We start from the raw sequence: 17,853 nt of genomic DNA on the forward strand, positions 1-17,853 counted from the left end.
CCTCTCCGTCACGAGACAGGCTACATTCCCTGGAATTTAAGAGGCGATCCGATCGAAGTTTTCAAGATTTGAGATGCAACGGATAGGGTAGAGAGAGAGAGAAACTATTTCCGCTGGTTGGGGATTCCAGGACCAGGGGCCACAGGCTAAAAATTAAGAGCCAGACCTTTCAGGAGTGAAGTTGGGAAACACTTCTACACACAAAGGGTGGTAGAAGTTTGGAACTCTCTCCCGCAAACGGCAATTGATGCTGGGGGGGGTCAATTGTTAATTTTATATCGGAGATTGATTGATTTTTGTTAACCAAAGGGTAGTGTATGTACCCGTCTACCTTTAAGAGAACTATTGTATGTAACCGTTCACCTTTAAGAGAACTACTTTAGGTGTGGCACTACTTGTTTGGCTTCTGTATACTGTAATACCGACGGTGACCACACCGGTATATAAGTGTTGTGGCATGATTCCTTGGGCAGATTCGCCCTGACCTTCGAATAGTAAAGACCTGTTTGTTTGTTATTCCTGAAGTCTGTGTCGTTATTAACTGTACAACCCACAGACTTTACACAAAGGGTATTAAGGGATACGGGGCAAAGGCGGGTAGATGGAGTTAGGTCGCACTGAGGCAGCGCCGCGCTGTCGGATGAGACGTTAAACCGTGGCCCAGTCAGGTGGACGTAAAAGATCCCAGGGCCACTATTTCGAAGAGCAGGGGGGGGAGTTCTCCCCGGTGACCTGGGGCCAATATTTATCCCTCAACCAACATCACTAAAAACAGATGATCTGGTCATTTATCACATTGCTGTTTGTGGGAGCTTGCTGTGCGCAAATTGGCTGCCGCATTTCCTACACTACAACAGTGACCACACTTCAAAAAAAGCACTTCATTGGCTGTGAAGCGCTTTGGGACGTCCTGAGGTGGGGAAAGGGGGCTGGAGAAACGCGAGTCTGTCTTTCCAAATACCCCTATCCTTCTCCCGCTTTCAAAAAAAGTCTCCTTCATAGCGAGAGGATTCGAGTACAGGAACAAGGATGTCTTGCTGCAGTTGTACAGGGCCTTGGTGAGACCACACCTTGAGTATTGTGTGCAGTTTTGGTCACCTTATCTGAGGAAGGATGTTCTTGCCATGGAGGGAGTGCAGCGAAGATTCACCAGACTGATACCTGGGATGGCAGGAATGACGTATGAGGAGAGATTGGGTCGATTGGGCTTGTACTCGCTGGAGTTTAGAAGAATGAGGGGGGATCTCATTGAAACTTATAAAATTCTAACAGGACTCGACAGACTAGATGCAGGAAGGATGTTCCCGATGGTCGGGGAGTCCAGAACCAGGGGTCACAGTCTAAGGATAAGGGGTAAGCCATTTAGGACAGAGATGAGGAGGAATTTCTTCACCCAGAGAGTGGTGAACCTGTGGAATTCTCTACCACAGAAGGCAGTGGAGGCCAATTCATTAAATATATTCAAGAAGGAGTTGGATATATTTCTTAAGGCTAAAGGGATCAAGGGATATGGGGAGAAAGCAGGGACAGGGTACTGAATTTGGATGGTCAGTCATGATCGTATTAAATGGTGGAACAGGCTCGAGGGGCCGAATGGCCTACTCCTGCTCCTATCTTCTATGTTTCCTCCTTTTGGCTTCGCACCCATTTCTGCGCTGCGGGTCGTTCCGAAGCGCGAGCTGCCGCCACTGCAACGCCGGTCGAGCCCCCCAGCCCCGCACCCACCAGCCCCACACCAGCTCACCTTCACAGGATTGCTGCCCGCTCTTCAGGCTGTACCCGGCCGTGCACATGCACGCCCTGCTGGTGTCGGACGTCGGCAGACAGAGCTGGGAGCAGTCTCCGTTATTCTCGCTGCACGGGTTCTTGCCTGCGGGAAGTCAACCAGAGTCTCAAAAAATAAAAAAGTCAACCGTGGAATGATACAGCACAGCAGGAGGCCGTTCGGCCCGATCGTGGATCTTTGAAACAAGCTCTGCAATTAATCCCCACTCCACCCCCCCTGCTCTTTCCCCCGCAGCCCTGCGAAGGCTGAACCTTCATGAAATCACTGTTTCGGCCTCAGCTGGGGTTCCAATTCTGGACACCGCACTTTAGGAAGGATGTCAAGGGCCTTGGAGAGGGTGCGGAGGAGATTGACCAGAATGGTACCAGGGGATGAGGGACTTCAGTGACGTGGAGAGACTGGAGAAGCTGGGATTGTTCTCCTTAGAGCAGAGAAGGTTAAGGGGGAGATTGACCAGAATGGGACCAGGGGATGAGGGACTTCAGTTATGTGGAGAGACTGGAGAAGCTGGGGTTGTTCTCCCTAGAGCAGAGAAGGTTAAGGGGGAGATTGACCAGAATGGTCCCAGGGATGAGGGACTTCAGTTATGTGGAGAGACTGGAGAAGCTGGGGTTGTTCTCCTTAGAGCAGAGAAGGTTAAGGGGGAGATTGACCAGAATGGTACCAGGGGATGAGGGACTTCAGTGACGTGGAGAGACTGGAGAAGCTGGGGTTGTTCTCCTTAGAGCAGAGAAGGTTAAGGGGGAGATTGACCAGAATGGTACCGGGGGATGAGGGACTTCAGTTACACGGAGAGACTGGAGAAGCTGGGGTTGTTCTCCTTAGAGCAGAGAAGGTTAAGGGGGAGATTGACCAGAATGGTACCAGGGGATGAGGGACTTCAGTGACGTGGAGAGACTGGAGAAGCTGGGATTGTTCTCCTTAGAGCAGAGAAGGTTAAGGGGGAGATTGACCAGAATGGTACCAGGGGATGAGGGACTTCAGTTACGTGGAGAGACTGGAGAAGCTGGGATTGTTCTCCTTAGAGTAGAGAAGGTTAAGGTGAGATTTAATAGAGGTGTTCAGAATTACGAGGGGTTTTGATCGAGTAGTGAGGGAGAAACTGTTTCCAGTGGCAGGAGGGTCGGTAACCAGAGGACACAGACTGAAGATAATCGGGAAAAGAACCAGAGGGGGGAGATGAGGAGAATGTTTTAACGCAGCGAGTTGTTGTGATCTGGAACGCGCTGCCTGGAAGGGCGGTGGGAGCAGATTCAATAGTAACTTTCAAAAGGGGGAATTGGAGAAATACTTGAAGGGGAAAAATTCACAGGGCTACGGGGGAAAGAGCAGGGGGGGAGTGGGACTAATTGGAGAGCTCGTTCAAAGAGCCGGCACAGGCACGACAGGCCGAATCAACTTCTCTATCAGTTCTCTGCCAGTCTCTCTCCCGCTCCCTCTGTCTTCTCCTTCCCGTCTCCCTTCACCCCGGCCCGTTCCTTCCTCCCACCCGTCTTCCCCACACCACATCACACCCCACCCCACCCCCCCGCCGTCTGTCCAGTCTCAGAGTCATAACGGCACAGAAGGAGGCCATTCGGCGCATCGAGTCCGTGCCGGCTCTCTGTAGAGCAATCCAGTCAGTCCCATTCTCCCGCTCTCTCCCCGTAGCCCTGCAAGTTTATTTCCCTCAAGTGCCTTATCTAGTCTCCCCTTGAAAACATCGAGTGTCTCCGCTTCCACCACTTCCGTCGGCAGCGAGTTCCAGGTCCTCGCCACTCGCTGCGTATAACAGTTTTTCCTCACATCCCCCCCCTGTATCTCTTGCCCAAAACCTTAAATCTGTGTCCCCTAGTCCTTGTACCATCAACAGCCTTTCCCTGTCTAGCCTATCCAAACCCGTCCTATGCGTCTCAGAAACAGGCCATTCGGCCCAACCAGTCCATGCCGGCGTTTATGGTCCACTCGAGCCTCCTCCCGTCTTTCCTCATCTAACTCTATCTGCGTAACCCTCTATTCCCTTCTCCCTCATGTTTATCCAGCTTCCCCCTTAAATACATCTACGCTATTCGCCTCCACCACTCCCTGTGGTAGCGAGTTCCACATTCTCACCACTCTCTGGGTGAAGAAGTTTCTCCTGAATTCCCCATTGGATTTATTAGTGACTGTCTTATATTGATGGCCCCTAGTTATGCTCTTCCCCCACAAGTGGAAACATTCTCGCTGCGTCCCCTCAACCTCCTTTTTGCTCTAATAAAAACAAAAGCCAGCTTCTCCAACCTGTCCTGGTCTCCTTCTCTCAAATCGGAACTATTTTCACAGGCCCACCACAAACGGAAAGCACCTCCCCCACCGCCCCCCCAAACTCATTCCCCGAATCTTACCGTGCTGGATCTCTTCGTCGTAAACCTTCAGGTGCATGACCAGGGTGGTACTGTTGCGCGACACCACGAGGTCCGACCCGTCCTTGCCGCAGGTGCCCACCTGCTCTGCCGTTTGATCCGCCCACCAGAGCTTCTCACCTGGTTACACAAGGAAAAGGGGTTCAATAGGCGTATATGGATTTTCACAAGGCCTTCGATAAGGTCCCACACAAGAGGTTGGTGACATGAATCAGTCAATCATGAAAGGAAGACTTATGAAATAATACTGGTCGACTTGTGGGTGGCGGTGTCCAGGGAGAGTATAAATACTCGGGCACGGGCCCAGCTTGTGCAGGACATTCTTAACAGGAACTAGTGAAGGACACTGGGAGTGTACTATAGGCCCCCAAACAGTCAGGGGGAGATAGAGGAACAGATATGTAGGCAAATCTCAGAGAAGTGCGAAAATAATAGGGTAATAATAGTGGGGGATTTCAACTTCCCCAATATAAATTGGGACAGTCAGAGTGTGAAAGGCTTACAGGGTGCAGAATTCTTAAAGTGCATCCAGGAGAGCTTTTTGAGCCAACATGTAGAAAGTCCTACAAGAGAGGGGGCGGTACTGGACCTAATTCTGGGGAATGTAGCCGGGCAAGTGGTGGAAGTGTCAGTAGGAGAGCATTTTGGCGACAGTGACCATAATTCGGTGAGATTTAAGGTGGTCATGGAAAAAGACAAAGACGGCCCGGAAATAAGGGTTCTAAATTGGGGGAAGGCCAATTTTAATATGATAAGGCAGGATCTGGCCAAAGTGGACTGGGAGCAGCTGCTTATAGGAAAATCCACATCAAAACAGTGGGAGACTTTCAGAAGGGAAATAGAGAGAGTACAACGCCAACATGTTCCTGTAAAGGTCAAGGGTGGGACCAACAAGCAAAGGGAACCTTGGATGACAAGGGATATACAAAAATGCATTAGAAATAAAAGGGGGGCTTTTGGCAGTTACAAAAGAAGCCCTAGAGGAGTATAAAAAGCGCAGGGGCATACTTAAAAAAGAAATTAGGAGGGCGAGGAGGGGCCATGAAATAACACTGGCGAGCAAAATAAAGGAAAATCCTAAGATGTTTTATAAGTATATTAAGGGCAAGAGGATAACCAGGGAAAGGGTAGGGCCCATTAGGGACCAAAGTGGCAATCTGTGTGTAGAGCCAGAGGATGTAGGCGGGGTTTTAAATGAATTTTTTGCATCTGTGTTCACTATGGAGAAAGACGATGCAGACATAGAAATCGGGCAAGGGGACTGTGACATACTTGAACATATTAGCATCGAGAGGAAGGAGGTGCTCGCGGTTTTAGCGGGCCAAAAAGTGGATAAATCCCCAGGCCCGGACGAGATGTATCCCAGGCTGCTGTGGGAGGCAAGGGAGGAGATTGCAGGGGCTCTGACACTAATTTTCAGAACCTCTCTGGCCACAGGGGATGTACCAGAGGACTGGAGAACAGCTAACATAGTACCATTATTCAAGAAGGGTAGCAGGGATAAACCAGGGAATTACAGGCCAGTGAGTCTAACATCTGTGGTGGGGAAATTATTGGAAAAAATTCTGAGGGACAAAATTAATCTCCACTTGGAGAGGCAAGGATTAATCGGGGATAGTCAGCATGGCTTTGTCAAGGGTAAATCATGTCTAACAAATCTGATCGAATTTTTCGAGAGGGTGACTAGTGGGGTGGATGAGGGAAATGCTGTGGATGTGGTTTACATGGACTTCAGTAAAGCTTTTGACAAAGTCCCGCATAGGAGACTGGTCAAGAAGGTAAGAGCCCATGGGATCCAGGGTGCCTTGGCGCGTTGGATCCTAAACTGGCTGAGTGGCAGGAGGCAGAGGGTGATGGTCGAAGGTTGCTTTTGTGACTGGAAGCCTGTGTCCAGTGGGGTACCTCAGGGATCGGTGCTGGGTCCCTTATTGTTTGTGATCTACATAAATGATTTGGATGAGAATGTAAAAGGTATGATCAGTAAGTTCGCAGATGACACGAAAATTGGTGGGGTGGTAAATTGCGAGGAGGAAAGCCTCCGGCTACAGGACGATATAAACGGGTTGGTCAGATGGGCGGAAAAGTGGCAAATGGAATTTAACCCTGAAAAGTGCGAGGTGATGCATTTTGGACGGACAAATAAGGCAAGGGAATACACAATGAGTGGTAGGACCCTAGGAAGTACAGAGGGTCAGAGGGACCTTGGTGTACATGTACATAGATCCCTGAAGGCAGCGGAGCAGGTAGATAAGGTGGTTAAAAAGGCATATGGGATACTTGCCTTCATTAGCCGAGGCATAGAATATAAGAGCAGGGAGGTTATGATGGAGCTGTACAAAACGCTGGTGAGGCCACAGCTGGAGTACTGTGTGCAGTTCTGGTCGCCTCACTATAGGAAGGATGTGATTGCTTTGGAGAGGGTGCAGAGAAGATTCACCAGGATGTTACCTGGGATGGAGCGCCTCAGCTATGAAGAGAGGCTGGACAGGCTGGAGTTGTTTTCCTTGGAGCAGAGAAGGCTGAGGGGGGACCTGATTGAGGTGTACAAAATAATGAGGGGCATAGATAGGGTAGATAAAGAGGAACTTTTCCCCTTAGTGGGGGGGTCAATAACAAGGGGGCATAGATTCAGGGTAAGGGGCAGGAGATTTAGAGGGGATTTGAGGAGGAACTTTTTCACCCAGAGGGTGGTTGGAATGTGGAACTCAATGCCTGAAAGGGTGGTGGAGGCAGGAACCCTCACAACATTCAAGAAGCATTTGGATGAGCACTTGAAATGCCATTGCATACAAGGCTATGGACCAAATGCTGGAAAATGGGATTAGACTGGACAGGGATGGATGGGCGGCGCAGACACGATGGGCCGAAGGGCCTCTTTCTGTGCTGTAAAACTCTATGACTCTATGACACAACTAGAACTCCATGTCGTAAAACAGTCGATTAAAGCTTTGTTTAACGCTTAGACCAAGTGCCTAGAAGCAAAGAGTTGGAATAAACAGGTCTTTTTCCGAGTGGCAGGCAGTGACTTGTGGGGTACCGCAGGGATCGGTGCTAGGACCCCAGCTATTCACAATATATATTAATGATCTAGACGAGGGAACTAGATGTAATATCTCCAAGTTTGCAGACGACACAAAGCTGGGTGGGCGTGTGTGCTGTGAGGAGGATGCCGAGAAACTCCAGGATGATTTGGACAGGTTGGGTGATTGGGCAGATGCAGTATAATGTGGATAAATGCGAGGTTATCCACATTGGTGGCAAAAACAGGAAGGCAGATTATTATCTGAACGGCAATGGATTGAGAGAAGGGGAAGTGCAACGAGACCTGGGTGTCCTTGTGCACCAGTCGCTGAAGGTAAGCATGCAGGTGCAGCAGGCGGTGAAGGCGGCAAATGGTATGTTGGCCTTCGTAGCGAGAGGATTCGAGTACAGGAACAAGGATGTCTTGCTGCAGTTGTACAGGGCCTTGGTGAGACCACACCTTGAGTATTGTGCGCAGTTTTGGTCGCCTTATCTGAGGAAGGATGTTCTTGCCATGGAGGGAGTGCAGCGAAGATTCACCAGACTGATACCTGGGATGGCAGGATTGACGTATGAGGAGAGATTGGGTCGATTGGGCTTATACTCGCTGGAGTTTAGAAGAATGAGAGGGGATCTCATTGAAACTTATAAAATTCTAACAGGACTGGACAGACTAGATGCAGGAAGGATGTTCCCGATGGCGGGGGAGTCCAGAACCAGGGGGTCACAGTCTAAAGATAAGGGGTAAGCCATTTAGGACAGAGATGAGGAGGAATTTCTTCACCCAGAGAGTGGTGACCCTGTGGAATTCTCTACCACAGAAGGCAGTTGAGGCCAATTCATTAAATATATTCAAGAAGGAGTTGGATATATTTCTTAAGGCTAAAGGGATCAAGGGATATGGGGAGAAGGCAGGGACAGGGTACTGAATTTGGATGATCAGCCATGATCTCATTGAATGGCGGAGCAGGCTCGAGGGGCCGAATGGCCTACTCCTGCTCCTATCTTCTATGCTTCCTTACGCCAGTTGCTGAACCAAATTAGGGCACATGGAGCATGCGACGACAAAGTCCAACACTGCCTTCAGTGTGCCAGTGCAGCCTTTGGTCGCCTGAGGAAGAGTGTGTTTGAAGGCCAGGACCTCAAACCTGGCACTAAGCTCATGGTCTACAGAGCACCAGTGATACCCGCCCTGCTGTATGCCTCACAGACATGGACCATGTACAGCAGGCACCTCGAAGCACTGGAGAGGTACCACCAACGCTGCCTCCGCAAGATCCTGCAAATCCATTGGCCAGGATAAGCGCACCGTCGGTGTTCTCGCTCAGGCCAACATCCCCAGCATCGAAGCTTTGACCACGCTCGATCAGCTCCGATGGACGGGTCACATTGTCCGCATGCCCGATACGAGGCTCCCAAAACAAGCGCTCGACTCGGAGCTCCGGCACGGCAAGAGAGCCCCAGGTGGGCAGAGGAAACGCTTCAAGGACACCCTCAAAGCCTCCTTGAAAAAGAATTATGCGGCGCCTTTAACCTAGTAAACCGCGCTTCACGGGAGCGTAAATCAGACAAAATTTGACACCGAGCCACACGAGGAGATATTAGGACAGGTGAACAGAAGCTTGGTCACAGAGGGAGGTTTTAAAAGGAGGAGAGAGAGAGGCGGAGAGGTTTAGGGAGGGAATTCCAGAGCTCGGGGCCCAGGCGGCTGAAGGCACGGCCGCCAATGGTGGAGCGATGGAAATCGGGGGATGCTCAAGAGGCCAGAATTGGAGGAGCGCAGAGATCTCGGAGGGTTGTAGGGGGCTGGAGGAGGTTACAGAGATAGGGAGGGTTGTCGGGGCTGGAGGAGGTTACAGAGATAGGGAGGGGTGTAGGGGGCTGGAGGAGGTTACAGAGATAGGGAGGGTTGTAGGGGGCAGGAGGAGGTTACAGAGATAGGGAGGGTTGTAGGGGGCTGGAGGAGGTTACAGAGATAGGGCAGAGGGGCAAGGAGGCCATGGAGGGATTTGAAAATGAGGATGAGAATTTTAAGCCTTGGCTCAGTGGGTAGCGGAGGGGCAGTACTGAGGGAGCACCGCACTGTCGGAGGGGCGGTACTGAGGGAGCGCCGCACTGTCGGAGGGGCGGTACTGAGGGAGCGCCGCACTGTCGGAGGGGCGGTACTGAGGGAGCGCCGCACTGTCGGAGGGGCGGTACTGAGGGAGCGCCGCACTGTCGGAGGGGCGGTACTGAGGGAGCGCCGCACTGTCGGAGGGGCGGTACTGAGGGAGCGCCGCACTGTCGGAGGGGCGGTACTGAGGGAGCGCCGCACTGTCGGAGGGGCGGTACTGAGGGAGCGCCGCACTGTCTGAGGGGCGGTACTGAGGGAGCGCCGCACTCTCGGAGGGGCAGTACTGAGGGAGCGCCGCACTCTCGGAGGGGCAGTACTGAGGGAGCGCCGCACTCTCGGAGGGGCAGTACTGAGGGAGCGCCGCACTCTCGGAGGGGCAGTACTGAGGGAGCGCCGCACTCTCGGAGGGGCAGTACTGAGGGAGCGCCGCACTCTCGGAGGGGCAGTACTGAGGGAGCGCCGCACTCTCGGAGGGGCAGTACTGAGGGAGCGCCGCACTCTCGGAGGGGCAGTACTGAGGGAGCGCCGCACTCTCGGAGGGGCAGTACTGAGGGAGCGCCGCACTCTCGGAGGGGCAGTACTGAGGGAGCGCCGCACTCTCGGAGGGGCAGTACTGAGGGAGCGCCGCACTCTCGGAGGGGCAGTACTGAGGGAGCGCCGCACTCTCGGAGGGGCAGTACTGAGGGAGCGCCGCACTCTCGGAGGGGCAGTACTGAGGGAGCGCCGCACTGTCGGAGGGGCAGCAAATATGAGGAAGGCTTCACCATCTAGATACAGAAAAGAGTTGGAAATCCATTATGGTAACCTTAATTAAAAGGACTAGAGCCAAGACATTTCCTGTTCTATCATGATGGATATTCACTAAGAAACCTGCGCACAATGTCGTTTATTAATCTAAGCACTCTACCAGATCACTATCTAGCAGAGAAGGCAGCAGCAACTCCCATTTTCACAGCGTCTTGAACATAGTACAAGGTCCCAAGTCGCTTCACAGGAGCGTAAATCAGACAAAATTTGACAGCGAGCCACACGAGGCGATATTAGGACAGGTGAACCGAAGCTTGGTCACAGAGGGAGGTTTTAAGGAGCGTCTTTAAGGAGAGAGAGGCAGAGTGGTTTAGGGAGGGAATTCCAGAGCTCGGGGCCCAGGCAGCTGAAGTGAGTGCGTGAGTGGGGCGGGGGGGGGGGGGGTGGGGGAAGCGAGCAGCTTCGCTTTTCGCTCGATCCGCTTGACTTCTTCGGCGTCGAAGATCAAAAGCCTGTGTTCATTTTGCGGTTAATTAACTGATTTGGAAAGGCCCGGCCGGATGAATAAACGAATAAATCTCCGAGGCCGTGCAGCATCGATCAGGGTAATTTACAGGCACGCTGGGGGAACACAGGCCACTGACAAGATGCCGAGGCTCGGCTCTTTAATCAGTGAAGGTAATTTTTCCAGACAAAAGGCTTTTTTCATTTATTATTTACTGTACTGGAATTGGGAGCGCAGAGATCGCAGCTGATTAATGAGAATGCACACTGCTGCAGACGTGCCAACTACTGCTTTCCACTTACAATTCAGCCCCTGTCCTTTCAAACGCAAGTCTTCAGCAAGCACTCCTCAGCGCTATCTCCCGGCTTCAACGGAAGGTGAAGGACTCTGCAGGGCTCAGTTTCTCGGAACACAGGAACAGGAGGAGGCCATTCAGCCCCACTCGAGCCTGTTACATTAGGAACAGGAGGAGGCCATTCAGCCCCTCGAGCCTGTTACATTAGGAACAGGAGGAGGCCATTCAGCCCCACTCGAGCCTGTTACATTAGGAACAGGAGGAGGCCATTCAGCCCCCTCGAGCCTGTTACATTAGGAACAGGAGGAGGCCATTCAGCCCCACTCGAGCCTGTTACATTAGGAACAGGAGGTGGCCATTCAGTCCCCTTCGAGCCTGTTACATTAGGAACAGGAGGAGGCCATTCAGCTCCCCTCGAGCCTGTTACATTAGGAACAGGAGGAGGCTGTTCAGCCCCCTCGAGACTGTTACATTAGGAACAGGAGGAGGCCATTCAGCCCCACTCGAGCCTGTTACATTAGGAACAGGAGGAGGCCATTCAGCCCCACTCGAGCCTGTTACATTAGGAACAGGAGGTGGCCATTCAGTCCCCTTCGAGCCTGTTACATTAGGAACAGGAGGAGGCCATTCAGCTCCCCTCGGGCCTGTTACATTAGGAACAGGAGGAGGCCGTTCAGCCCCCTCGAGACTGTTACATTAGGAACAGGAAGAGGCCATTCAGTCCCCTCGAGCCCTGTTACATTAGGAACAGGAGGAGGCCATTCAGCCCCCCTCGAGCCTCTTACATTAGGAACAGGAGGAGGCCATTCAGTCCCCTCGAGCCTGCTCCACCATTCAATTAAGTCACAGCTGATCTGCATCTTAACTCCATCTACCCGCCTCGGTTCCGTATCCCTTAATACCTTTACCCAACTATCGATCTCGGTTTTGAAAGCGCCAATTGACTTCCAGCCTAGACAGCTTTTTGGGGGAGAGAGTTCCAGATTTCCACTACCCTTTGTGTGAAGAAATGCTTCCTGACATCACCCCTGAACGGCCTGGCTCTAATTTTAAGGTTACGCCCCCCCCTTGTTCAGGACTAACCCCACACCAGAGGAAATAGTTTCTCTATCGACCCTATCGAATCCTTTAATCCTCTTAAACACCTCGATTAGATCATCCACTTAACCTTCTAAACTCGAGGGAACACAAGCCTAGTCTGTGCAACCTGTCCTGGTGATTTAACCCCTTTTAGCCCCCGTGGTATCGTTCTGGTGAATCTGCGCTTCTCCCCCTCCAAGGCAAATATATCCTTCCTGAGGTGAGGGGCCCAGAACTGAACGCAGCGACTCCAGCCAGACTTTATACAACTGAAGAAAAACTTCCACCCCTTTTATATTCCAGCTCCCTCCTTGAGATGAAGGCCAACAGGAACTAGGAATCTTCCAGTACCTCGCATCACATGCAAGCCCATTAATGATCTCGCCTGACATCCACACACGCCTCACTTTTCAGCAAGGTGGTGGGGGGGGGCAGCGGGGGGGGGGGGGGTGTGTCATTAGTTTTTTTTATAATTCATTCCCGGGATGTGGGCGTCGCTGGCACGGCCCAGCATTTATTGCCCGTCCCCTAGGTGCCCTCTAGAAGGTGGTGGTGAGCCGCCTTCTTGAACCGCTGCAGTCCCGTGTGGTGAAGGTGCTCCCACAGCGCTGTTCGGGAGGGAGTTCCAGGATTTTGACCCAGCGAACATGAAGGAACGGCCGATATACTTCCAAGTCAGGATGGTGTGCGACTTCCTGAGAGCAGAGAAGGCTGAGGGGGGGATCTGATTGAGGTGTACAAAATTATGAGGGGCATAGATAGGGTAGATAGAAAGGAACTTTTCCCCTTCGTAGAGGGGTCAATAACCAGGGGGCATAGTTTCAGGGTAAGGGGCAGGAGGTTTAGAGGGGATTTGAGGAAAAACTTTTTCACCCAGAGGGTGGTTGGAATCTGGAACTCACTGCCTGAAAGGGTGGTAGAGGCAGGAACCCTCACAACATTCAAGAAGCATTTAGATGAGCACTTGAAACGCCATAGCATACAAGGCTAGGGACCAAGTGCTGGAAAATGGGATTAGAATAGACGGGGCTTGATGGCCGGCGCGGACACGATGGGCCGAAGGGCCTCTTTCTGTGCTGTATAAATCTATGACTATGGGCTGGATTTTGTCAATGGGGATGTGATGGAGGCTGGACTCCCACTTTTTGGGTTGTAGTCCCGTCTCCATCGATTTGTGGCCAACCCACGCGATTTTCCCTCGATTGACCTTGTTGAGCCCGCCCAGCAGGCCAATTAAGGGACACCCGGTTACAGGTGACGTCACAGATTGACATTTCATCTGTCAAGAGCTTTTGACAGATGAAATATCAGCGTTTCACAGCTCTACGAAGCTGTCAAACACTGACAACCTGACTTCTAACTTGAGTCTTTCTCCACAGACTCAGTTAGAGAGCTCTCCAGAACAGAAAGCTGAATGCTGCAGATTTTGACAGCTCGCGGCCATTCTGCTTTCTGTGCCGGTGAGATGAGGGACGCCCGAGACCTGTAGGAAGGAAGGCTGTAAAGGTAAGTAAAACTTCTTTAAACACTTTACACACACCAAACACACTTACCTCTGCACTCACGCACCCATCACTCACCTGAACACCGGACATCTCGACCCCCTCCAAACCCTTCATCCCGACGGTCCGCCTCGCTAACTTGGCGTGGTTTGGAGCCGTCAGGAATCCCACACTTCAGGGCTAAAAATAGGGATTAGGCTAAAAACAGCCTGTTAACTACCTGTTACCAGGCAGTTAATTGGCACTAATCCCCTTCCCGCCTCGGGGAGGCGGCTCCCAGCACAGGTTGGACACCCGCCTCCTGGGGCATTGGCACGGAGGCGGGTTGAGGGCGGGATGGGTTCCTGCCCCCCCGGTTCTGCAATTTTCCCCCCACTCCCGCCTCCAAAGGGCTTGGAAATTCAAGCCGAGACTCATGACTTGGAGGTGGTGCTGTTCCCACGCGCCTGCTGCCCTTGTCCTTCTAGGTGGTAGAGGTCGCGGGTTTAGGAGGTGCTGATGGGGGTGGGGTAGGCGCTTAAACCTTCAGAGTGTCGCAGTGATGTGCAGCAGCTAACACGGGCGCGATTGGCAATCGGGCAGCCTCCCCCCCCCCCACAAGCGACAGCTCTTCCCGCGTGGCCGGAATGCGAGCTATTCGACCAGGTTCCAGGGATGAGTGGACTTCAGTGATGTGGAGAGACTGGAGAAGCTGGGGTTGTTCTCCTTGGAGCGGAGAAGGTTAAGGGGAAGATTGACCAGAATGGTACCAGGGGATGAGGGACTTCAGTTGCGTGGAGAGACTGGAGAAGCTGGGATTGTTCTCCTTAGAGCAGAGAAGGTTAAGGGGGAGATTGACCAGAATGGTACCAGGGGATGAGGGACTTCAGTGATGTGGAGAGACTGGAGAAGCTGGGGTTGTTCTCCTTAGAGCAGAGAAGGTTGAGAGGAGATGTAATAAAGGTGTTCAAAATTAGATGGGGATTTGATGGAGTAAATAAGGAGAAACTGTTTCCAGTGGCAGGAGGGTCGGTAACCAGAGGACACAGATTTAAGGCGATTGGCAAAAGAACCAGAGGCGACAGGAGGGAAAACTTTTTTACGCAGCGAGTTGTTGTGATCTGCAACGCGCTGCCTGATAGAGCGGTGGGAGCAGATGATAAATACTTGAAGGAGAAGAAGTTGCAGGGATATGGGTAAAGAGGGGCTAACTTGGTGAGACCATACCTTGAGTACTGTGTGCAGTTTTGGTCGCCTTATCTGAGGGAGGATATACAGGAAACTTTGGTTTATCCGGAGGTTAACTGTCCGGAATGCTCGAGCCACCAGCAAAAATCAGGAGCCGTTTCGTTCGTTTTTATTTCCTTCAGTTGCTTTTTTTTCCCCACCAGTCAGGCTCTGCAAGGTCTCGCTGAAGCTGTTGCTAAGCTACAGAGACGCTTGCAAGGTACGGCCGACTGTTTAGAAGACAGGGTTTGTTGCCAGATACGGAGCTCAAAATCTCCGTATGTTTCAACATTAGCGCTGGTTTGTCCGGCAGTTTTGATGGGACGGCAACAGCTCGGTCCCGTCGGTGCCGGATAGCACAAAGTTTCCTGTACTTGCCATAGAGGGAGTGCAGCGAAGATTCACCAGACTAATACCTGGGATGGCAGGAATGACGTATGAGGAGAGATTGGGCCGACTAGGCCTGTATTCACTAGAGTTTAGAAGAATGAGAGGGGAATCTCATTGAAACGTATAAAATTCTGACAGGGCTAGACAGACTGGATGCAGAGAGGATGTCTCCCCTGGCTGGGGGGCTCCAGAATGAGGGGTCACAGTCTCAGGATACGGGGTAGGACATTTAGGACTGAGATGTGGAGAAATTTCTTCACTCAGAGGGTGGTGAACCTGTGGAATTCTCTACCACAGAAGTCTGTGGAGGCCAAGTCACTGAATATATTTAAGAAGGAGATAGATAGATTTCTAGACACAAAAGGCATCAAGGGGTATGGGGAGAGAGCGGAAATATGGTATTGAGATAGAGGATCAGCCATGATCATATTGAATGGCGGAGCAGATTCGATGGGCCGAATGGACTCCTTAAGTACATAATAAATAGGAGCAGGAGCAGACCATTCGGCCCCTCGAGCCTGCTCCGCCATTCAATGAGATCATGGCTGATCATCGACCTCAACTCCATTCACCGGCCCTATCGCCGTATCCCTCGATGCCCTTACTCGTCAGAAATCGATCGACTTCTGTTTTGAATATACCCAATGACTGAGCCTCCACAGCCCTCTGCGGCAGAGAATTCCAAAGATTTACCACCCTCTGTGTGAAGAAATTCCTCATCTCAGTCCTGAATGGCCGACCCTTTATCCTGAGGCTGTGGCCCCTGGTTCCAGACTCCCCAGCCAAGGGAAACATTCTCCCAGCATCCACCCTATCAAGCCCTGGAATAATTCTGTATGCTTCAATGAGATCCCCTCTCATTCTTCTGAATTCAAGAGAATACAGGCCTAGTTTACTCAATCTCTGCTCATACGACAGTCCCGCCATCCCAGGAATCAATCTCGTGAACCTTCGTTGCACTCCCTCTATGGCAAGTATATCCTTCCTTAGGTAAGGAGATCAAAATTGTACACAGTACTCCAGGTGTGATCTCACCAAGGCCCTGTATAATTGGAGTAAGACTTCTTTACTCCTGTACTCAAATCCTCCTGTAATGAAGGCCAGCATACCATTTGCCTTCCTAATGGCTTGCTGCACATTCACTTTCAGTGACTCATGTACAAGGACACCCAGGTCCCTTTGAGCATCTGCATTCCCCAATCTTTCACCATTTAGGAAATACTCTGCCTTTCTGTTTTTTCTACCAAAGTGGATAACTTCACATTTATCCACATTATATCCCATCTGCCATGTTCTCGTCCACTCACTGAGTCTGTCGAGATCCCCTTGAAGCCTCTTCACATCCTCTGCGCAACTGACACTGCCACCTAGCTTTGTGTCAGCATCAAATTTGGAAATGTTACATTTAGTCCCTCCTGCGCGGTGCTATTCTATGAAGAGTGCAAACCGACCCCACCCAAATCCCGACCCCACCCGACACCCGCTCTTCCCAACAAGGACCTAACTTTGCACACAGACCCAGAGGATACATGCTCGACTTCGCTCAAGAGGAACTTACCCATTATGGCCAGCGCCGTGGCTTTGGTCAGTTTGTTCTTGACCGTGTCGATCACCACCAGACCGCTGCCGTCCAGGTTACACGTGTTGATGGTCCCGTTGCCCGAGCTGATCCAGTACAGCTTATTCTCCCCGTAATCAATCGACAGCCCTGCAATCAAAACCCCAAACCATCAGACAAGGGCGGGACAGCACAGAATGGAAACGGGGGTCGGACCGTGAAAGGAGCGAAAGGGTTCTGGCGAGACCGCACCTGGAGCACTGTGCACAGTTCTGGTCTCCATACCCAAGGAAGGATATACTTACCTTAGAGGGAGAGCAACAAAGGTTCACCAGACTGATTCCTGGGATGAGAGGGCTGTCCTATGGGGAGAGATTGTGTAGACTGGGCCGATACTCTCTGGAGTTTAGAAGAATGAGAGGTGATCTCATTGAAACATACAAGATTCTGAGGGGGATTGACAGGGTAGATGCTGAGAGGCTGTTTCCCCCTGGCTGGAGAGTCTAGAACCAGGGGTCACAGTCTCAGGATAAGGGGCCGGCCATTTAGGACTGAAATGAGGAGAAATTTCTTCACTCAGAGGGTGGTGAACCTTTGGGATTCTCTACCCCAGAGGGCTGTGGATGCTCACAGTCGTTGAGTGTATTCAAGGCTGAGATCGAGAGTTTTGGACTCTCGGGGAATCGAGGGCTGTGGGGATCGGGCAGGAAAGTGGAGTTGAGGTCGAAGATCAGCCATGATCTTAGTGAATGGCGGAGCAGGCTCGAGCAGGCCGAATGGCCGACTCCTGCTCCTAAATCTTGTTCTCAAGACATGTAACTCTTCAGAAGAGCCGGCGCAGACTCGATAGGCCGAATGGCCTCCTTTTGCGCTGTATTCATCTATGATTCTATGAAAAAGGCTAATGGAGGGATGTTAAGATCTGGGACGCGCTACCTGAAAGGGTGGCGGAAGCAGGTGGCACAGTGATGTGCCTTCAATAACCACAAAACTAGGAGTTACAGACTTTAACAAGTTGGCTTTTAATCACTAAGATCAGAGCTAACATCTCAACACACTGACTGGCTCACAGGAATGAGTCAGAGAAGTCAGGGAAGAGGAAGTGAAACTATACACCGTGTGGGGGAGGGTAATATACATGAGTGCAAAACAAATACAGGCAAGCCAATCAGATTTCATTACACACAGCAACCTTCAAAAGGCAATTGGACGTGTACGTGAAGAGGTCGAATTCACAGGGCTACGGGGGAAAGAGCAGGCAGGGAGTGA

General features: G+C 51.6%; 1 protein-coding gene across 1 annotated transcript in view; it reads right to left on the minus strand.

Moving 5' to 3' along the window:
• LOC147097166 (prolow-density lipoprotein receptor-related protein 1-like) overlaps nucleotides 1–17,853 on the minus strand; it is a 325,180-nt gene that overhangs the window by 131,821 nt on the left and 175,506 nt on the right. The window contains 3 exon segments of the mRNA XM_085972535.1: nucleotides 1,745–1,870; nucleotides 4,150–4,287; nucleotides 16,585–16,734. Of these exon segments, the coding sequence (XP_085828661.1) occupies nucleotides 1,745–1,870; nucleotides 4,150–4,287; nucleotides 16,585–16,734 (414 nt within the window).

The sequence above is a fragment of the Somniosus microcephalus genome, chromosome 33 (assembly GCF_052327205.1).
Source record: "Somniosus microcephalus isolate GS21.2 chromosome 33, FLI_Smic_1.0, whole genome shotgun sequence".
In the NCBI taxonomy this organism is placed as follows: domain Eukaryota; kingdom Metazoa; phylum Chordata; class Chondrichthyes; order Squaliformes; family Somniosidae; genus Somniosus; species Somniosus microcephalus.